General features: G+C 55.0%; 2 protein-coding genes across 5 annotated transcripts; both read right to left on the bottom strand.

Annotated features, from left to right (window-relative positions):
* Positions 1 to 2,083: 2,083 nt before the first annotated feature.
* Positions 2,084 to 11,545, bottom strand: GCAT (glycine C-acetyltransferase). Of its 4 annotated transcripts, none has more exons than XM_009438371.4 (9): positions 10,871 to 11,545; positions 8,876 to 9,006; positions 6,038 to 6,139; positions 5,414 to 5,560; positions 3,700 to 3,854; positions 3,480 to 3,562; positions 3,105 to 3,318; positions 2,660 to 2,781; positions 2,084 to 2,414 (listed from the first exon to the last, which is right to left on the bottom strand). In XM_009438371.4, the coding sequence occupies exons 1-9, from the start codon at positions 11,064 to 11,066 to the stop codon at positions 2,263 to 2,265; spliced, it is 1,302 nt and encodes a 433-aa protein (XP_009436646.1). In that variant the 5' UTR covers positions 11,067 to 11,545; the 3' UTR covers positions 2,084 to 2,262. The 4 variants fall into 4 exon arrangements, with proteins under 4 accessions (XP_009436646.1, XP_515122.2, XP_009436644.1 ...); XM_515122.8 differs by having other exon boundaries at positions 3,147 to 3,318; positions 10,871 to 11,157; XM_009438369.4 differs by having other exon boundaries at positions 8,876 to 9,084; positions 10,871 to 11,141.
* A 54-nt stretch (positions 11,546 to 11,599) lies between these two features.
* On the bottom strand, positions 11,600 to 13,976 carry H1-0 (H1.0 linker histone). The gene has a single exon (XM_009438368.5). The coding sequence runs from the start codon at positions 13,489 to 13,491 to the stop codon at positions 12,907 to 12,909; it is 585 nt and encodes a 194-aa protein (XP_009436643.1). The 5' UTR covers positions 13,492 to 13,976; the 3' UTR covers positions 11,600 to 12,906.
* Between the last annotated feature and the right edge of the window lie 7,967 nt (positions 13,977 to 21,943).

Below are 21,943 nucleotides of genomic sequence, written 5' to 3'. Positions count from 1 at the left end.
TCCACGGCCGGCCCTCCCGCCCCGCGTGGCCCTACAGCTTGTCGTGGGCGGCCGGCGACTACCGGTAGGCGCCCAAGCCGAAACACGTGCACCCAGAGCGGCTGCTGCGCCTCCTACAGACACCTTCTGGATGACTGCGGAAGAAGCGCGGCGGCGGACCCGGGCTGGTGCAGCAGGACACGCTGAGCCGCGGGTTGGCCAACGGCGTGGAGCCCTACCGCGATCGGCTAGCCCAGGGGGTCGCGGCGCTGCCAGCGCAGCAGGGCAACGCCAGCGGCGGCTCCTGGGAGCCACAGGGGCGGCGACGCACTTTCTGCGCCGCTGTCTGGATCTCGCCTCGTGCCGCCTCACGTCGGTCTGGGTGGACCTGGGCCCTCTGTTCTGGCCCCGCCGGGTGCACCACACCGACTGCCACACGTCACCCCGCAGCTGCCCGTGGCGCTTAACATGAGCTGCCGACTAGAGCAGACCATGCTCATCAAGCTGCTGGCTCGACATTACTGGTTGAGCCCTTGTGCACATCCCCTGCAGCAGCGCGCCTGGTGCCACGTGCCCTAGCCGGTGGTGGTGGGCTGCAAATGTTCCTGCCGCTAATGTGGCCACAGCTACCCCAGCCAGGCTGCCTTCCACCCTCACACCGGCTCCCCACACCCACCCCTTCCCCAGCTCCTGGACCCCAGCAGCAAGGTCCTCCGGATCGCAGGCTAGGATTCCCTGAATCCCAGCTTTCAGATCCTGCAGGGCTGGGCCAGAGCCCAGCTCATATTGTTCATCCCAAGATAACAGGCAAATGGGTGGGCTGGAGGTGCAGGACGTCAGAGAGAGACGTAGGGCTAGTTTCATGTCGTTAATGATAAAGGGCCTTTTCATCCTCTGTCCCAAGCAAACTAAGAGCTTCCCAAGGTCACACCACGCTGAGGGTGGAGCTGCGGGGACCCCACTCCCCACCCCACAAGGGGTCCACAAGGTCGCCAGGGAGAGACCGCCCTCCTCCCGCAGGCCCCTCCAACAGGAAAGCGGCGAGCCGTTGTGGGGCACAAGGGAGGATGGGGCCTTGGCAGCAGCAAATCGCCCCTCCTGGCCTTGACTGCTGGGCAGCCTGAACAGCCGCGGCCCAAGGCCCCCAGTCTGGAGGGGCGGGGCGAGCCGGCGGCCGCGGCCCGTGCTCGCAGCACCCCCTGGCGGCTGATCATCGTAGGCCTTGGAATGAGCGAGATGGAAGGACCTCAGATCTCAAGGCGTAGTGGCAGGAGGACTGAGGCACACACAGGGACTGGAGCTTGCCGAAAGCCAGAGTAAGGCAGGGAGAGAGTGGGCGCGAACACAGGGTTCCAGACTGTCTGGAGCTTCCCCAGGGGTGATCCTCATTCTTTTCTTTTGGGCCTGAATCCTCTGCCTCTCCTTCCAAACATGGACACCCAGCCTCCTCCTACCTGGGCAGCTACAGGACATCTTCCAATGGGGAGAAGGAAGAAGCTAGACTCTAAGACTAGACTCAGGGGCTGCAGAGTAGCGGGCAGTGGCAGGGTAAAGGGCCTGTGGGGCTAGTTCTCAGCAGCCCTCCACAGCAGCACAGAAACTACCCGAGACAAACGGTGGCCCGGGCCTATCTCCCAAAGGCCTGGGTCCCAGCCTTTTTTTTTTTTTTTTTTTTTTGAGACAGACTTCTGCTCTTGTTACTCAGGCTGGAGTGCAATGGCATGATCTTGGCTCACCGCAACCTCCACCTCCCGGGTTCAAGCGATTCTCCTGCCTCAGCCTCCTGAGCAGCTGGGATTACAGGCATACGCCACCACGCCTGGCTAATTTCGTATTTTTAGTAGAGACGGGGTTTCTCCATGTTGGTCAGGCTGGTCTCAAACTCCCGACCTCAGGTGATCCACCTGCCTTGGCCTCCCAAAGTGCTGGGATTACAGGCCTGAGCCACCGTGCCCGGCCACTGGGTCCCATCTTAATCTAGGGAAAGAGGTCAGTGGAGATCTGCAGTCCTCAGGAGCCTCCCCTCAGAGCCCTGGCTCCTGCCTGATTCTTCAACCGGCCACAGGACTGGGCCTGCCCAGAGACAATAAAGCAGACCAGAGTGTCACAGCCAATTTTCACACTGTTGTTTCACATTCTCACAGCCCTCAGCACAGGTCACGTCCCAGCCCAGCTCTGGGACTTTGGTTCAGGGCTCAGAGCCTCTGGTCTGGGCTGATCGAAAACCTCCTTTGACCCTGTGGCAGTAGGTGGACCTTGGCTCTTCTCGTCCTTACCCAGAGCTCAGGGCAGTGCCCCGTGCAGTCGCCCCACTTCCACGAAGGCCTCCACGCAGCGGTCAATGTCTTCCTTGCTATGCATTGCTGAGATCTGTACCCGGATCCGGGCCTTGCCCTTGGGGACCACGGGGTAGCTGAACCCGATGACAAAGATGCCTGGGAGGGTAGAAAGCAAGGGCGTGCCAGAACCAACAGGCTTGGGGGCAGAACACAGAGGGCAAGGGAACTGCCCCAGGTCTCAGATTCGGGACTGCCTCATGGCTTGGGGTTTTCAAGCTTAGACAGACAGCTGGCCTAAGAGGCCGCAGCGTGGCTGGGTGCGGGGCTGGGTCACAGTCTAGGGGTTTCCCTTTCTCTTCTCTCAGGACCCACCACCAGTTCCCTTGTTTCAGCACCCTTACCTCTCTTCAGCATGTCATCCGCCATGCGAGAGGCCAGCCGGGCATCACCCAGCATCACAGGGCAGATGGGGTGACTGGCTCCCGAGATAGTGAAGCCAGCAGCTTCCATCTTACTACGGAACCTGTGGGCACAAGGTGTCACAGGTAGCTAAGGGGCCGTGGAGCATTCACACCCGCTCCTTGCAGGGACCAGGCCCGAGGTCTATGCCCAAGTCTGCAAGAAGGATCAACAAAGACAGTTACAAGCTCTAAGAGGCAGATGGGAGCCAGGCAGGGGGCAGGGAGAACAACAAGGGAGGTGGAAAGACAGGATGGATAAGAAGGAGACACAGAAGCTAGAGGGGAGAGGCAGGGACAGAGAGAAGGGAGGGGAACAGGCAGAAGCAGACCCGGTGGGCACAGAGCTGTCTGTGGGCCTGGGCAGACACATGAGGCTGGCTCTCACCACGTCTCTCCGCCCCCGAGCCTGCCCTGCTGGGAGTCGCACCTCTGGGTCTTGGCAGCCATAGACTGGACAATGGTGTTACTCCCCATCAGCAGATCTAGGGCCTTGGAGGCGCAGCCAACGACAGCAGGTGGCAGACTGTTGGAGAAGAGGTATGGCCGGGCGCGCTGCCGCAGCAGGGACACCAGGGGCCCAGGCCCTGTCGTGTAGCCCCCTGAGAAGAAGGGAAGAGGTAGGGGGAGGGGTTGGTCAGGGGCCAGAGCCTACCCAACCCCTCCTGAAAGTACAGTCCATGCTGCCCTCCCCACTTCCCTGAGCCCCTCCAGGGCCCTTCAAAAGGACAAGGGGACCCCAGGGACACAACCTTGCAGGTACCTGATGCTCCACCCAGGGCCTTCCCCAGGGTGGAGTTGATGATGGTGACCTGGTCCATCACACCCAGCAGCTCATCTGTGCCCCTGCAAGGGAAGCCACCGCTGCTGTCACTGGCCTCCTGAGAGCCCAGGGATTATGGATCATGCTGGGGACTGGCCTCCGCGTTTCCCAGCCACCCTCAGAAGCCCCACCCCAGGCCTCAGGTGCCACATGATCCCACCGTCCTGTGGGCCCCAGGAAGCCAGTGGCATGGCATTCATCCACGAAGACCAGGGCGCCATATCTAGAGGCGAGGCGGCAGATCTCCTGCAGGGGTGCGATGTCGCCATCCATGGAAAAGGCCCCATCAGTGGCCACCAGGCGCAGCCGATGCTTCTGCAGGAAAGACATGAGCAGATGGTGGGTGGTGTCAAGTTGGGCCAAACCACCCGTCTCTTGTGCTGCTTGGAGCTCTGAGAGCTCATCCTGCCCAGTGCCCAGCACAGAGGTGGGCACAGAGGTACCACCATCTTGGGGGCTGGAACATCCTCTCCCTCATCTGTGCCTCTCAGCGTCACCCATCTCCACGCTGAGCTCTGGACAGTGAGAATGGGCTCACGTCTCAGTCTCCTGTGTAAGGTCCCAGAAGGCAGGCTAGGCTGGGACCAGGTCTCACCAACATGTACATTCTATCCTTATGCCTAGCAAGGGCCTGCCACACAGAAGGTGCTGGCTAATACTCAAGGCAGGCCGGGCACAGTGGCTCACACCTGTAATCCCAGCACTTTGGGAGCTTACGGGTTCGAGACCCGCCTGGGCAACATAGTGAGACCCTGTCTCTACTAAAAATTTTAAAAACTGGCTGGGTATGGTGGTTCATGCCTGTAACTTTGGGAGCCCAGGAGTTCAAGACTAGCCTGAGCATTATAGTGAGACCCTGTCTCAAAAACAAACAAACAGGCTGGGTGCGGTGGCTCATGCCTGTAATCCCAACACTTTGGGAGGCTGAGACAGGCAGATCACCTGAGGTCAGGAGTTCGAAACCAGCCTGGCCAACATGGTTAAACCCCATCTCTACTAAAAATACAAAATTAGCTGAGCACGGTGGTGTGTGCCTGTAATCCCAGCTACTCCAGAGGCTGAGGCAGGAGAATCAATTGAACCCGGGAGGCAGAGGTGTCAGTGAGCTGAGATCACGCCATTGCACTCCAGCCTGGGCAAAAAGAGTGAAATTCCACCTAAAAAACAAACAAACAAATAAAAAACTGGGTGTGGTGGGCACCGGTAGTCCCAGCTACTCAGGAGACTGAGGTGGGAGGATCGCTCGAGTCCAGAAGATTGAGGCTGCAGTGAGCTATGACTGCACCATTGCAATACAGCCTGGGCAACAGAGTGAGTCTGTCACACACACACACACACACACACACACACACACACACACACACACAGGGAAAAACCTCAAGGCACCATGGCACAATGGAATAATGCTCTGGTGCCAGGCACAGTGGCTCACGTCTATAATCCCAGCACTTTGGGAGGCCTAGGCAGGTGAAATCAACTGAGGTCAGGAGTTCGAGACCAGCCTGGACAACATGATGAAACCCCGTCTTTACTAAAAATACAAAAATTAGCCAGGTGGGGTGGAAGATGCCTGTAATCCCAGCTACTTGGGAGGCTGAGGCAGGAGAATCACTTGAACCCAGGAGGTGGAGGTTGCAGTGAGCCGAGATCACACCACTATACTCCAGCCTTGGCGACAGAGTGAAACTCTGTCTCAGGAAAAAAAAAAAAAAAAAAGAATAATGCTGTGGGTGTGAGGGATCTGGGTTCAAATCTTGGACAAATCTCTGCTGTTTCAAACTTTCAGGCTATCTCTGTGAATGAGGAGTTGGCCTCTCTAAGCCTCACTTCCTTCCCCAGGCGGAGGCTGAGGGTGGACACAGGCGTCACCCCACCTGGGCCTCCTGCAGCTTGGCTTCTAGGTCGGCCATGTCCAGGTGGCGATAGCGGTACTTGTGGGCCTTGCACAGCCGGATGCCGTCGATGATGGAGGCATGGTTCAGCTCGTCCGACAGGACTGCGTCCTCCGGGGTCAGCAGGGCCTGGAGGGAGGCAGTGAGCGTAGAGCCATCATTTAACCACCCTGGGATTCTCCCTTGACCGGGACTCCCGCAAATCAAAAAACTGTACTGCCAGCCAGGGCGTTCCTCTGGGTAGAGAGGCAAGGTGTTCTGTGCTTCTCTCTGGGGCCCCCGTGTCTCAGTGCCGGGCTGGACCAGCGCCCTGCTCTAGTAAGAGGAGGTGAGAATATATTTGGTGAGTACCAGGCCCCCGCCTCCCCCAGCCTTCCAGCTGATGTAGCTTATCCCCCAAAGGCTCTGGAACTCAGGCTCCCTGCAAGCCCCAGGATTCCTCCTGGAGCACCTACCTGGCCCAACCTTGACCTCCAGAAGAAGCGGGCTCTGGAGCCTCTAGGCATGGCACTGAATCCTGCTAGGTTCTCCCGACTGCCCACCCCCAAGCCTTCCTCAGCCTAACAGGCCCCACCAACCCTCACCCGCAGGACAGCTTCCACACACCTCAAAGAGGCCGGCGTTGGCGTCAAAACAGCTGGGATAGAGGATGGCATCCTCCCGCTGGTGGAAGCGGGCTATTTTTGCTTCTAGATTCTTGTGGATGCTCTGAAGAAAATGAGTGAGACACGTGTTGATGCCTGTGGGGTCATGTGGGACAAGTTCGAGGGGACAGAGGCTTGGAGGACCACAGAGACCCAACCCAGAAAGCCTGCAGCCTCAGTCTCCTTACTTTCTGCCACACATGGGCTATCCCAGAGCTGCCAGGAATCTGACAGACAGTTCCCATTGAGGAACTGGGGACCTGTTAGGTTCCCTCCCTGGGCAGACTTTGGTTTTACAGTGGCAGTCTAATGGTGGAATTACGGGCACTCGTGGAGAAGAAAGATGTGTCTTCCTAACACCATAGTGAGTGTCTTTTTTCGTTGCCTAATGGTGAAGAAAAAGATCACAGAGGTAATTCTGGGTTCACCTGGGCCTCTAATTTGTAGATTTGAAAACTGTTGGGTCTGGGTGAGGGCTTTGCTGGGAAGTGACTGGATGCGAGTCAGGAGTTCTGCCTCTGACATTCATTTCACTCTCACCTTTCTGAGAGGGCAGTTAATGATAATCACAAGTAGTCAGGAGCACAGACTCTCTCTTTTTTTTGGCAAATGAGACAGGGATTCTCTGTCACTCAGGCTGGAGTGCAGTAGTGAGACCATAGCTTACTGTAGCCTTGAGCTCCTGGGCTCAAGTGATCCTCCCAACTCAGCCTCCCCTCCCTAGTAGCTGGGACTACAGGTGCGCACCACCACACCCAGCTAATTAAAAACATTTTTTTTTTTGTAGAGAGAGGGTCTTGCTATGTTGCCCAGGCTGGTTTCAAACTCCAGGCATCAAGTGATCCTTCTGCTTTGGGCTCCAAAAGTATTGGGATTACAGGTGTGAACTACCGTGCCCAGCCAGCATGGACTCTTGAGCCAGGGTTCAAATCCCACAACAGGCTGTGTGCCTCTGGGCAAGTCACTTAACCTCTCTGGACCTCAGTGTCCTCATCTCAATAGCAGGAATAAGAATAGCAACTATCACTTAGGATTAATGAGTTAATACTTGTAATGTTCTTTATTTTTTTTTTTGAGACAGAGTTTCACTCTGTCACCCAGGCTGGAGTGTGGTCGTACCATCGTGGCTCACTGCAACCCCTGTCTCATGGGTTCAAGCGAGACCGGCCAGCTAATTTTTGTATTTTTAGCACAGACAGTTTCACCATGTTGGCCAGGCTGGTCTTGAACTCCTGACCTCAAGTAATCCACCCACCTCGACCTCCCAAAGTGCCTGGATTACAGGCATAAGCCACCACGCCTGGCCAATAGTTGTAATTTTCTTAAAAGAATTCCTGGCACATAATAAGTACTATTTAAGTTTCATACTTATATAAATTTATTTTGTAACATTTGGAAAATAAATAATAGCCAATGTTCATTGAGCACTACTATGTGCCAGGCTGTTCTATGCTTTTTTTTTTTTTTTGAGACAGAGTCTCACTCTGTTGCTCAGGCTGGAGTGCAGTGGCATGATCTCAGCTCACTGCAACCTCCACCTCCTAGGTTCAAGCGATTCTCCTGCCTCAGCCTCCCAAGTGGCTGCGATTACAGGCACCCACCATCATGCCAGCTAATTTTTATATTTTTATAGAGAAAGGGTTTCGCCATGTTGGCCAGGCTGGTCTCGAACTCCTGACCTCAGGTGATCCGCCTGCATCAGCCTCCCAAAGTGCTGGGATTACAGGTATGAGCCACTGCGCCCGGCCTATTCTAAGCATTACATGTATTAAGTCTTTAATTTGTAATGATCCTATTAAGTGCTATTATCTTCATTTTCCCTATGAAGTAATTGAGACAGAGAAAAGTTAAGATATTTGCCCACAGGAACAGGGACACTAAAGGGCAGCACTGGCAACTGTGCTCCCGTCAGAACAGCCCCAGAGCCCTTAGTCTCAGTTCCTGCCGCCTACTCCTCTTTTCTTATAGAAGGTCAGGTGTGAGGGACTCTGTTTTGCAGGTGGGAAAATGAATGCTCAAAAAGGCAGTTTCCACATTGGAAGGCCAAGGTGGAGGAGATCACTTGAGGCCAGGAGTTCAAGACCAGCCTGGCCAACATGGTGAAACCCCATCTCTACTAAACATATAAAAATTAGGTCGAGTGCGGTGGCTCACGCCTGTAATCCCAGCACTTTGGGAGGCCAAGGTGGGTGGATCACGAGGTCAGGAGATCGAGACCATCCTGGCTAACACAGTGAAACCCCGTCTCTACTAAAAATACAAAAAATTAGCCGGGCGTGGTGGTAGGCGCCTGTAGTCCCAGCTACTCGGGAGGTTGAGGCAGGAGAATGGCGTGAACCTGGGAGGCAGAGCTTGCAGTAGCCAAGATCATGCCACCGCACTCCAGCCTCAGCGACAGAGCGAGACTCCATCTTAAAAAAAAAAAAAAAAAAAAAAAAAAAAAAATTAGCTGGGTGTGGTAGCATGCCTGTAATCACAGCTGCTCAGGAGGCTGAGGCACGGAGAATCCCTTGAGTCTGGTAGGCGAAGGTTACAGGGAGCCAAGATTGGGCCACTGCACTCCAGCCTGGGTGACAGAGCAAGACTCTGTCTCAAAAAGAAAAAAAATGTATATAAAGTTCCTTGGCCAAAGCTTTTCAGCAAAACAGAGGCCTGCACTCAGCCTTTCTGCTGCACAGCTCTGGGGCCAACAGTAGGCCCAGGGCTGTGGCTGAGCTGAGCTGGCTAAACCAGTCTTGCTGACTGTGGGAAGCAGGCAGCTGGGGTCAGTCCCCACAACCCCCCACCACTCACTGTGTACCTGGGTTCCACAGATAAAGCGGACAGAGCTGAGGCCAGCTCCAAACTGCTCCAGAGCCTGCAGACCTGCCTGGATCACCTCAGGGTGGCTGCTCAGGCCCAGGTAGTTGTTGGCACAGAAGTTAAGGATTCCTGAGGTGAAGGAAAGGAGATGGATACAGCAGCTCAGGTGGGGCAAGGGCAGGCCTGGAAAGATGACAGTGCCAGGCCCTGGGGAAATGGTCCAGAAAGGAAACAGACCTGGAGTCACCATTGAGGAGGCACCAAATTCAACAGCTACAGAAGGAGAGTCAGTGCTACACATCTTGAAGAGCAAGAAGTTTAAACTTTTTTTTTTTTTTGAGACAGGGTCCAGCTCTGTCGCCCAGGTTGGAGTACAGTGGGGCAATCATGGTTCACTGTAGCCCCAACCTCCCAGGCTCAAGCAATCCTCCCACTTAACCTCCTGAGTAGCTGGGACTACAGGTGCGTGCCACCATGCCCGATTAAATTTTTTTATTTTTTGTAGAGATGGGGTCTCATTATGTTGCCCGTGCTGGTCTCGAACTCCTAGCCTCAAGCAATCCTCCTGCCTTGGCCTCCCAAAGTGCTAAGATTTCAGGCACAAGCCACTGTGCCCAGCCTAAACTCTGGCTTTGAATCACATTCTACCCAAGGAGGAACTCAGCCCTTCCTCACAGGCTTCTCCTGTGCCTGAAGACCACCACTGACTCCTTATCTGACCCCTTGGTTTCCTTGAGGGTTAAAGAAGAGGGCTGGGTCAGACGCCTGCTGCAGTCCTGGAACTCCACAGTTTACTTTGCTGCCAGAATCACACCCCCAAAAGTAGGTGCCTGAGATACCAGTCCCCTAATTCTAAAGCCCAGAGTGAACGCAGCTGACCTTAGGAGCAAACAGCCAGAGGGGAAAGTTCACACAGCCTGGGAAAGGCAAAAACAGGATGAGAACTTGGGTCTCCTAATTTCCCATCTTTTGACTGGCTCTAAGCTTCCCCTGAGGGAGAGAAGGGATTACCTGGGACGTCTGTTTTACAAATGAGTGCAACAGCACCAAGGTTTCTATGCCTATTTCCTGGGCAGAAGGCAGCTTTGGGAGCCTGTTGATGATCACCACTCACCTGAGGCCTGACACGAATAAGTCAGGTGTAACCACTGGTTAGAGTGAAGTGAGGGAGGGCTGGGAGTGGTGGCTCACGCCTGTAATCCCAACACTTTGGGAGGCTGAGGCGGGAGGATCACTTGAGGTCAGGAGTTCGAGACCAGCCTGGCCAACATGGTGAAACCCAGTCTCCACTAAAAATACAAAAATTAGCCGGGTGTGCTGGCACGTGCCTGTAGTCCCAGCTACTTGGGAGGCTGAGGCATGAAAATCGCTTGAACCCGGGAGGCAGAGGTTGCAGTGAACCGAGATCTCGCCACTGCACTCCAGCCTGGGCGACAGAGCAAGACGAGACTCCGTCTCAGAAAAAAAAAGGAAAGAAAGAAATGAGGGAGACCTGGCAAGGCCAACTCATCATGTGATTTCTGCGGCAGCCCTGGGACCCCTTGCTTGCTATGAGTTTACCCAGCAAGCTGTCCTCTCTGGCCAGTCAGACAATGTTCCAGCTCCAATATTCCAGCGCTGCCTGCAGCTAGCTGGGGGCTTTTGGGCAAGCCATTTCATATCTGTGGATTTCAGCCTCTTCGTTTGTAAAGTGGAATTAGTCATTCCTGCGTCTAGAAGTTAGCAGGAGTTCACGTGCAGCAACAATTGGTAGAGACCTTCACAAAGCAGCCGCTCAAGAAATGCGGGTTTTCTTGCTGGGCAAATCGCCTCCCTCCGTCAAAAGGGTTTAACCAGGCGAGAGTCAATATTAGGAAGCCATAAAGTCGCCCTGAGCGATGCGAAGGGGAACAGTAGCTAAGAGTGTAGGAGCCGCCCACCCCCACCTCCAGGACCTCCATTCCAGCGCAAGCTCGGGAAAGGTCTTGGAACGACTCCCGGAACGGAGAGTTACCTCCGGAGACGCCGTCCACGCGGATGTGCGGCCCCTGACGGGACGTGATGACCCGCTCACTCTTCCAAGTGCCAGCTCCGCGGATGCCTTCCAGCTCTCCCTCCAGAATGCCACGCAGCTGCGCCAGCGCTGACTGTGCGCGGCGGCCGCGGGGCACCCAGAAGAGTGCGGCGCGCCAGGCGTTCCCAGGCCACATCGCTCCTACCTCGCTCGAGCGCGCCTGCCTGCCTGGGAGCCGTGCGCACCGCGGACGCAGCCTGGTCGCGTGGCCGGGGGCCGGGCTCCAGCAGCCAATCGGAGCTAGGAGGCTCGCTTAAAAAGGCGGGGAGGCGGGCCTAGGACGGATGGGCGGGGCCTGGCGGGATCCGCCAGGGAGCGAGCGGCTTGACTTGTAAGTTGAGACTGCAGCAGTCCGGATGGCAGAGGGGAGGGAAGGGGGCGGAGGAAGTCGCGTCAGGGCCAAGCCCACCAGACTCCCCACCGCATTCCCACGTACTCACCTCTCGGCCGGAAATGGGGTACCCTCTGGACCCCAAAGGCAGAAGCCTAGAAGCCGGCTAAGGCACGTTCCGCAGCCTCCGGGACTAAGGATTCCTGGCTTCTGTCCAGCTCCTGAACCCTCCCCCCAATTCTCAGGTGCAAACGCCCCAGATGTCCCCACTGCCCGCCCGCCTAACCGCTCCGCATTCATTCTCCAGTCTTCAAAGTGAGGAAAAATACACCGCTCAGTTTCTCCCTTTTCCAATTTATTTTAAAGTTTTAAAATTACAAAGACAGCAAAATTTTCCCGGCACAAGTAACACTTGTTTAAAAAAGGGGGTGGGGGGGGACGCGCAAGTGCGCGATTTTTCTATTTTATTAAAAATAAGAGAAAGACAACTGTACAGGTTTTTTCTCCCAGCTCCCGGGTGTGAAACTAAGTACTAGCCCTAGATATGTATATATACACAAACACACACATGCACACAGATCTAGCTCTGTAAAACTACTTAGCAAATCCCAAATCGACTGCAGTCTTACTATCCACTGCCCGCCCACTCCCCCTCCCCCTCCCCCTCCCGCAGCTACAACTACTTATAATAAAGGACTCAAAAAGAGATCGGGAGGTTTTAAGTGGCCGCAGCCCCACCAAACCAAGCAAAGACACCTCTTGTACAGGAGGAACAAAAATCCAGAGGAAAAGAAAAGTCTTCCTAGGACACAATCCATCGATTGCGTGGAAAAACCTAAGTTTCAACAGGGCACACTGAGGCACTTGGCTGACTCCCCACCCTTCCCCTGAAGTTTTCACTCCGGTTTAACAAGAGAATTTGCTGAAGCCACAAAGATCCCCCAATGGCTACATCCTAGCTGACTGGGAGAAACTATGGCTTCTCCCATCCAGCTGTCACTTGGACCCCACTCCCCTTCCCTAAGAAAATAGGGAGGCCGAAAGGGCAAACTAACAAAAATGAGAAGGAAACTGAGTTTGGGCCCCCACTGCTCACCATTGGGAGGTGGAAGTCAGCCCGGTGGCGGTTTTTTTCCCACCTCCTTCCTTTGCCGGCTGGCTGCTCCCTACCACCTCTCTCCTCCTGGCCAAAGGTTCTGAAACTCTCACAACGGGTGCCCAACTCAAAGAAAACTCACTCACCCTAAAGATATTCCTGCTAACCTCACAATTCCTGGGTTCCCTCTCATCTAGCCAGAACAAACTGCCTTGTGTCTTCTCCCCACCCCCATCTACCTTCATGGCAAACAAGCCAACAAAACACACAAGTCCCCCCGCCCCCCCGCAAATCCCTAACCCCGTAAGTAGGTTAATAGCAAAACAAAATATAAGTACATTCTCATCATTAGATTGGTTGTTGCTGTCCTTGCACAACTGGTTAAGGAAAAATGAATTATTCTGTAATTTCTGAAGAATCCAAATCCTGTCTCTTATAAAGTCAGAAGGGGGCAAAAGGTGGTGGTGAGCATCAAGAGAGAAAAAAGGAGAAAATTATTTACAGAAAATAGGAGACAGGAGGGAGTGTCCGCAAGAAAAGACTTCATTGTCACTTCTTCTTGCCGGCCCTCTTGGCACTGGACTTTGCTTTGGGTTTCACTGGTTTGGCCTTTTTGGGCTTGGATGCCTTGACCGGCTTGGCTTTGACAGTCTTGGGTTTTTTGGCTTTCTTGGGTGTGGCAGCCAGCTTCTTCTTGGCTTTCTTGACTGGGGTGGCTTTGGGTTTCTTGGTTGGGGCTTTGGAGGCAGCCTTCTTGGGCTTGGATGCCTTCTTTGGCGTGGCTACCTTCTTGATTTCCTTCTTGGTCTTCTTGAAGGCCACTGACTTCTTGGGCTCGTCGCTCTTGGCTAGCCGGAAGGACCCCGAGGCCCCCACCCCTTTGGTCTGCTTGAGGACACCGGTGGTGACCAGGCGCTTGATGGACAACTTGATCTGCGAGTCAGCGTTCTCACCCACCTTGTAGTGGCTCTTGATATACTTCTGAATGGACTGGCGCGAGGAGCCAGCGCGGTTCTTCTCGGCCTGGATAGCAGCCACGATCATGTCTGAATACTTGGGGTGGTCTGTGGACTTCTTGGAGGCCTTGGCCCGCTTGGGCTTGGCCGCAGGGGCGGACGTGGAATTCTCGGTCATGGTGGCCTGTCTGGTCCGGCTGTTGAAGGCGCCTTCCAAAGGGCCAGCCCTCGTCGGAGGCTGAGCAAAGCCTGCCTCGGGATCTGCTCCTGAGCCCCTGACTACCGGGCCAGGCCGGAGTGCGGCTCCCGGGGATGCGAGCGAGGAGTCGCTGCTTTTCCTCCCCGGCTCGGGTGTCGGGAGAGCTCGCCGAGCCGGCTTTGCGAGGCCCAGCCCCGCCGGTCTGTCGCTTGGTCTCGGCACCGTGCTCTGCCTCTGCCTCCGCCTCCTCTGCCTCCCTTTTCCCAGCTCCGCGTCTGGCGCTTGGGCGGCGCATCCGGGTATTTAGCGGCGGCGGGCGGACCGCGGTGAGGACAGGGCTGCTGGCTGCCTGCTCCCGGCCCGGAATGGCGCTGCGCCGCCGCCATCTGTGTTTCTTCCGCCGAGCAAATCCGACCTTTCCCCCCGGCCCGGGCCTTCCTGCTCCCCGCCGCCGCCCTGGGCCGCTGCCTGGCTCCCTGGGCTTCCCCGCCGGGCGGCCCGCTGGCCCGGCCGCCGCCCCCCGCGCCCGCCACGCACCCCAAACGGCGCCGAGGACCGCTGGTGTGCCGGCACATTTCCCCTTTGCGGGGGGCTGGCTCTGCGGGGCTAGGGAGCCTCGGTGCGGGAAACCCCCCGTAGCAAAGCTCTCCCCTGAGGCTACCGGGGGCTCTGCTCCCGGCCTGCTGCGGGGTCCCCTAGCCCGGTGGAACTGCCGGAAAGCGGCCCCAACTAACACACGCGGCCCCGAGCTGGGCGACTCCCAACCGGGCCGAGCCGGGACAGGGGGGAGGGGTCGCTCCCCCGGGGTCCGGTCACCTCTCGGGGGTCACCCCGCCACCGGTCCCTCCACACCTCTACCCCTCTCTGTCCATGGGGCCCCCAAGGAAACTTTCCCTGAAAGAGTTGGAAGGGTACTTTCAAACTTTGTCCCTTCCCCCTCCTCTGCCGTCTCTCCCCCAGCGCGCCCCCCGACCTCTGCCTTGAGGTTCCCTCCTGAGGCCGAACCCCCAGTGCTGCCCGGACCCTCTGAGAGATGAGGAGGGCCTCCCGGGTGGCCTCTTCTCCTCAAAGACCCCTACATCTCCCATATACCCTAATCGGGAATTCATTTATGTGCTTCTCTTAGCCTGGAAGTTTTGGGGTGTCAGAGACAGAACTCGCTGCCCCCCATCCGTGAGGCCCAGCCTGGGGGTTCAGTCCCCGTCCCAAGGCTCCTTGAAGGCAATGTGGGGGCGGGGGAGGGCGGTCCACAATGGAGAAGCTGCCCCAGAAGCTCTAACCAGGGACGGTCCGGGGGGCCCCTGTAATGAGGAGAGGCCCTGAGTGCTTTGGGGACTTGGGAAAGCGGGGCGCTAGGGTAGAGGTCGAGGAGGGGGTTATGTCCCTTGGATTGTGACCTGTCCTCGGAAAGTGTGGAGTTGTTCAGAGAGCCGTGGCCGCGACCACCGCCATTTTGCTGGGAAGATGCGATGTCTTTGTTAAAATGCACACAGATTTTCCCGTGCTGCTTGGCAGGTGTAGACGAGGCGGACACGGGGCGCCACTGTCTGTAGGGAGTTCTGAAGCTCGAGGGGCTTTAGGGGCCCAGAGGCCAGCAGGAGAGACCTCAGAGACCCTAGGACCCCTTGTCTGCGGCCGACCTCCTACTCACGTGCCGGGTCCGCTTGGCAGCGGCCCTGGGCTGAGATTCTGCGACGCTTGCTCCCTGGGCCCCTCTCCCACAACCCCGCTTTTATTCCCTAAGCATAGAGGCCGGTCACTGTTCACTTAAACAATACCCTGGGAGTGGGAGTTTGTTGCTGGTCAAAATGATGAACGCATCCCGGTATGGTCCAAGAGCTGTTTGCAGACACAGTAGGCTACTGGGGAGGGGTAAAGGGGAGGGGTTCGAGGGTTTTGATGTTGGGGACGGGATCGTAGCTGCGTGGGTGTGGGAGGGCTCCTACTGGACCTGGGAGTCTCTGAAGCCAGGACAAATTAATGGGTTTCCCCCGCACGCCAAGGGATGGATTAATCCAAATGATTAGGGGAGGAAGGGGGAGGGGGAGCGCAAGACTCGGTGTCAGATGCCTTCTCTCTGGGCTTATCTCCGTGGCACAGGCGGGGAAGGGAAGCAATGGGGGGTCAGGTTAGTTCAAAAGGTCAAGGTTCGTCTTTTGATGGTGTCAATTTCTCTTAAGTTTCGTCATTTGAAAACACAACATTCTGGTGGCTTTGTTTTGGTTATTTTCAAAGACAACTCGGGTTCCCATTAAGACCTGGTTGGGTTAATACGCACCCAAATAGCCCCCCCTCCCCGTATCCGAGATGTTCCACCCTGAGAGCCCAGAACCGTGTCACCCCATCCCCCGCCCCAGATCCGTGCATGTCTTAAAGACTGGATGAATCCAATGACACGACGATCAATAATTTTATTTGCACAGCGCTTTACAGTTTGCACAGTGCTCCCCACCGGTTTCTGGATCCTTTGCGCCTCCTGCCTGTGATCACTATCCCCATCACCCCTATTTTACCGCGGAGGCCCGGGACTTAGAAGGATGGATTGGGGGCGGGGTACTGTAAGGCTCAGCTCCCTGACACCTGGGCGTTCATTTTATTTTGTATCTCTCCTGTCCCTTCTCCCCGCCCATCCCAGCGACCTGTAAATTCCCGGAACTGAAGCCAGAATTGGGGAAAGGGGTTGCCTCGGGTTGCAGGGGCTTCCAGCTAGTGGACACCCCTTCTCCCGCCAGGCGGCGAGGTTCACCGCCCCTTCCCCTGTTCCGGGGAGTTGGAGGGGAAGGGAGGGGGTTCCCTGGGGCTTGGGCGCAGAGGCCGAAGCCGAGGCGGGCAAGACGAGGAAAGACGGCCTCCAATTGGCTTGGCCTCGCCTCGCCTCGCTTCGCCTCGCCTCCCCTCAGGGACACTGCAGAGCCGGGGGGCTTCTTCACTGCAGCCGGACCCCGCCTGGGCACCCGGGCAGGCGGCTCTCGGGTCCCCACCGGGCGCAGAGCCATCTTCCAGCTGGCGGACTGCGCAACCTCCCCCGCCCCCTTTAACGCGAGGCTCTTGAAACCCCAGGAACGGCGGAACCGCGCCAACTGCTCCTGGGAAATGTAGTCCCCGGCGCCGCGCCCCCTGCCCGCGACCCTTGGCAGCCGTCGCGCCCCCCGGGCGTGAGGAGGGGGTCGGACAGCTGCTGTGCCGTGGCGCGGGGAGGGTCCAGGCCGTGCCATGGCGCGGGGAGGGTCCCCCGCTGTCGCTCTCGGGCCTCAGTTCTTCCACCTGTCGGCTCTACCTGTCTCTGGGGTTAGTGAGAGGGGGAAATGAATTTCTTCATGGAAAAGTATAAATCGCATTAGAATGCCAGGGGTCGTGTCCTTACTAATGGGTGTGTTTGTGTGTGCGTGCGCGCGCTTGTGCCTGAGCCCTTGGCACGTGACACCTCCACGTTACAGACAGGAGGCTCCCACCCCCACCCCTATGTTTAATGACTTGCCCAGGGATGATAGACTCTCAAGGCAATGCCCTGTTCACTGCACCACCTGTGGTCTTGTGGCACTGTGGGCTTTGTAATCTTTTTTTTTTTTTTTTTTTTTTTTTTTTTTTTTGAGATGGCGTCTTGCTCTGTCGCCCAGGCCAGAGTGCAGTGGCGCGATCTCGGCTCACTGCAACCTCTGCCTCCCGGGTTCAAGCAATTCTCTGCCTCAGCCTCCCGAATAGATAGGATTACAGGTATCCACAACCACGCCCAACTAATTTTTTGTATTTTTAGTAGAGACGGGGTTTCACCATCTTGGCCGGACTGGTCTTGAACTCCTATCCTCGTGATCCACTCGCCTCGGCCTCCCAAAGTGCTGGGATTACAGGCGTGAGCCACCGCTCCTGGCTGGTTTTGGAATCCTAATGCATTCCTTAATATGTGCCAGGCACTGGGATGGGCTCTGTGATATGGCCATAAACCAAAGTGACAAGAGAGCCCTGCCCTTGTGGAGCTGAGGTTCCCTGGAAAAGATAGATACACAATAGACTACATAAAGAAGTAAATTAGGCCAGGTGCGGTGGCTCACGCCTGTAATCCCGACACTTTGGGAGGCCGAGATGGGCGGATCACGCCGTCAGGAGATGGAGACCATCCTGGCTCACATGGTGAAACCCCATCTCTACTAAAAAACCCCGTCTCAAAAAAAAAAGTGGATCTCACAAAGATGGAGAGTAAATTGGTGGTTACCAGAGGCCAGGAAGGATAGCAAGGAGGGGAGGAAGAAGAGAAGCTGATCAATGGGTACAATATACAGTTAGCTAGAAGAAATAAGACATAGTGTTCCATAGATCAGTAGGGTGACTGCAGTTAACCATAACCCACTGTATACTTCAAAAATAGCTACAGGAGAATAATTTGCATGCTCCCAGCATAAAGAAAAGATAAATGTTTAAGGTGATGGATATCCCAGTTCTTCTAATTTGGTCATTATGCTTTCTATGAATAAGCCGTCTTGTCACCCCTGTCTCAGGTGAGCGGCAACTATCTGAGGCCAGTAGCCCAGGAGTAAGAAGAATTTACCAAGACAGTTATAGGTAAAGAAAGGCACATTTATTAGAGAAGGTATGAAAATATGTTGCAGCCGGGAGTGATGGCTCACGCCTGTAATCCCAGCACTTTGGGAGGTTGAGGCACACAGATCACCTGAGGTCAGGAGTTCAACACCAGCCTGGCCAACATGGCAAACTCCATCTCTACTAAAAATACAGAAATTAGCCAGGCGTGGTGGCACATGCTTGTAGTCCCATTTACTTGGGAAGCTGAGGCAGGAGAATCCCTTGAGTCTGGGAGGCAGAGATTGCAGTGAGTCAAGATTGCGCCATTGCACTCCAGCCTGGGTGACATGGTGAAAACTTGTCTCAAAAAAAAAAAAAAAAAAATAGAAAAGGCCGGGTACGGTGGCTCATGCCTGTAATCCCAGCACTTTGGGAGGCTGAGGCAGGTGGATCACGAGGTCAGGAGATCAAGACCATCCTGGCTAACACAGTGAAACCCCATCTCTATTAAAAATACAAAAAAATTAGCCGGGCGTGGTGGCACGTACCTGTAGTCCCAGCTACTTGGGAGGCTGAGGCAGGAGAATGGCGTGAACCCGGGAGGCGGAGCTTGCAGTGAGCTGAGATCGCGCCACTGCACTCCAGCCTGGGTGACAGAGCGAGACTCCGTCTCAAAAAAAAAAAAAAGAAAAAAAAAAAGAAAAAGAAAATGCGTTGCAAATTTGCAACAGGCAGCACAGCAGAGAAGGGGCTGTGTGCAAGGAGACAAAGGCTTGCTAGGGACGGTACAGGATGGTGCTCATGCTGTATGCTGGAGAGGGCTTTATGCAGTACTGATAATGCCGAGGTTGCAGTGAGCTAATTTGCAATTTTCTGTCAGCTGAGCGTCTGGTGATAGCTGGTTGCAGGAAGATTGTGAATTATTTGTGCAGGAGGGCATGTGTTCTGGAGCATGAAGAAAAGCACACTTAGAGCTTACCTGCTTTCGCTTTTTGCTTTCCCTCAATCTCACCAGTTCAACTCCTCCTTCCTAATTAGGACTCCACAACCCCCTCTCATAGCCCCTGTCCTTTCCTTCTTAGCACTTTTCACAAAATCACACTTTACAATGACAGCAGTGCCCATCTTCCCCACTAGAGACTGAGCCCCACGAGGCAAGCACGTGTCTGTTCCTTTCACACCCAGCACCCAGCAAGTACATAAACAATCTGCACCCGCCTGGGCCTTTCCCACTTCCAAGGGGCTTTGACCTCCACACTTTGAGTCAAGATTCACACTCTGTGAGGACGGGGCAAACGGCAGGTGGAGGCACCCGAGGGGAAAGGAGCAAGGCTTGAGATAGAGGCGGGGGTGGGGGCGAGGGAGAGGTGGGGGGCAGCAGATGGCCCCTCACTCAGGGATGGAGGGGTGGCTGCTCTAGCCTGGGTGCTGGGTCCCCTCTTCTCAGCCCAGTCCTGTGATTCCTCTTAGAAACCTGCCAGAAACAGGGGCTCTCCCCTCCTCCTGTCCAGGCTAGGTGTCACTTAGATTCTCAAAACTGAAGAGTAATCAACATTTGAGGGCCCCAGGAATATAACAGAGAGTACAGTCAATGGGGGTTGTTTGTTTTTTTCTTTTTTTTTAATTTTAATTTTTGTGGGTATATAATAGATGTATATATTTATGGGATACATGAGATTTTGTTTTGTTTTGTTTTGTTTTTGAGATGGAGTCTTGCTCTGTTGCCCAGGCTAGCGGGCAGTGGCACGATCTCGGCTCACTGCAACCTCTGCCTCCTGGGTCAAGCGATTCTCCTGCCTCAGCCTCCTGAGCAGCTGGGATTACAGGCACGCGCCACCAGGCCCTGGCTAATTTTAGGATTTTTAGTAGAGACGGGGTTTTGCCATGTTGGCCAGACTGGTCTCGAACTCCTGACCTCAGGTGGTCTGCTTGCCTCACCCTTGCAAAATGCTGGGATTACAGGCATGAGCCACCGCGCCTGGCTAGAGATGTTTTGATAGAGGCACGCAGTGTGAAATGAGCACAGTCAATGGGTTTTTACAGACGACTCCTCTTCCTTTCCTCACACTGCTGTGCAGCGACTGGACAGTGTTCCCCTGCCTTCAGCTCTCTGCCCAATACACGGGCCCTCAGTTGGGGGCCTCGCGTGGTTATATGTTGGGTATGGAGGGATTCTGCTCACATCCCCCAGCCCAGCCCTATTATGCGATGGGTAACTGTGTGGGGGAGGCAGAAAAATGGCCTCTAAATATGACCACATCCTAATCTCTGAAACTTTCAAAAATGTTCCTTTAATGGCAAGGGAGAACAAAGGTTGCTAATCACCCGGCCTGGAGATGGGAGATGATCCTGGATTATCCTGGTGGGCCCAGTGGAATCACAAGGAATTTTTTTTTTTTTTTTTTTTTTTTTTTTTGAGACGGAGTTTCGCTCTTGTTGCCCAGGCTGGAGTGCAATGGCACAATTTCAGCTCACTGCAACCTCCATCTCCTGGGTTCAAGCTATTCCCCTGCCTCAGCCTCCCGAGTAGCTGGGATTACAGGCATGCGCCACCACGTCTGACTAATTTTATATTTTTAGAAGAGACGGGGTTTCTCCATGTTGGTCAGGCTGGTCTCGAACTCCTGACCTCAGGTGATCTGCCTGCCTCAGCCTCCCAAACTGCTGGGATTACAGGCATGAGCCACTGTGCCCGGCCAAGGATCCTTAAATGGGAGAGAGGGAGGCAGAAGAGTCAGAATCAGAGACGGTGTCCTGAGAAAGGCCTGCCCACTACTGCTGACGTTAGGATGGAAGGACCCATGAGCCCAGGAAAGCAGGCAGCTTCTGAAAGCCAGAAAAAAAGGCAAAAACCAGATTCTCCCTTAGAGCCTGCAGAAGGAATGCATACCTGCTGACTTGTTGATTTTAGTTCAGTAAAATCATTTTGGACTTCTGACCTCCAGCTCTGTAAGATAATAAATGTGTGTGTTTCAGCCACTGAGTTTGGGGTAACTGGTTAGAGCAGCAACAGGAAAAGAATCCACTGTTGTTGATGGAGATTTGAGTTGTTTCCACTTTCTTCTTTTTTTATAGAGATGGGGGTCTCACTATGTTGCCCAGGCTGGTCTCAAACTCCTGGGCTCAAGTGATCCACCCACCTTGGCCTCCCAGAGTGCTGCGATTATAGGCGTGAGCTGCTGTGCCTGGCCATTTCCAGTTTCTTGCTTTGCAGACAATGTCGCTGTGACTTTCCTACTGCAAGTGCCCTGGTGCAAAGGGGAAGGAGCTAGAAGTATACACAGCTTCAGCATTACCAGGTAGTGCCACCTGCTTTCCAAACTGCACCTGCCCCGGGCTGCCATATGGACAATGGACTAGGGAAGGGCAGAAGAAGGCAGTGAAACCATTAGGGGCCATCTCAGTGATCCAAGTTCTGAATTAAAGTGGTGGCCGTGGGGGTGGAAGGAAGAGGCAGATATGAGAAATATTGAGGAAAAGTCCTTGCTAAAGGGTTGGCTGTGGGGGGTGAGGGAAGAGATGGAAGGACTCCCAGGCATCTGGAACAGAAACAAAGATGGCGCATGGCCCGGCACGGTGGCTCACGCCTGTAATCCCAGCACTTTGGGAGGCCGAGGTGGGCAGATCACTTGAGATCAGGAGTTCGAGACCAGCCTGGTCAATATGGTGAAACCCTGTCTCTACCAAAAACACAAAAATAAGCTGGGTGTGGTGGTGGGCGCCTGTAATCCCAGCTACCCTGGAAGCTGAGGCAGGAGAATCGTTTGAACCTGGGAGGCAGAGGTTACAGTGAGCTGAGATTGCACCACTGCACTCCAGCCCAGGCAACAGAGTGAGACTCTGTCCAAATAAATAAATAAAACCAACAACAACAAAAAGAAAAAAAAAAAAAAAAAGGCGGGCACAGTGGCTC

Source organism: Pan troglodytes, chromosome 23, assembly GCF_028858775.2.
Source record: "Pan troglodytes isolate AG18354 chromosome 23, NHGRI_mPanTro3-v2.0_pri, whole genome shotgun sequence".
Lineage (NCBI taxonomy): Eukaryota > Metazoa > Chordata > Mammalia > Primates > Hominidae > Pan > Pan troglodytes.
The sequence above is the reverse complement of the archived record's forward strand: the minus strand, read 5'-3'. Positions and strand labels throughout refer to the sequence as shown.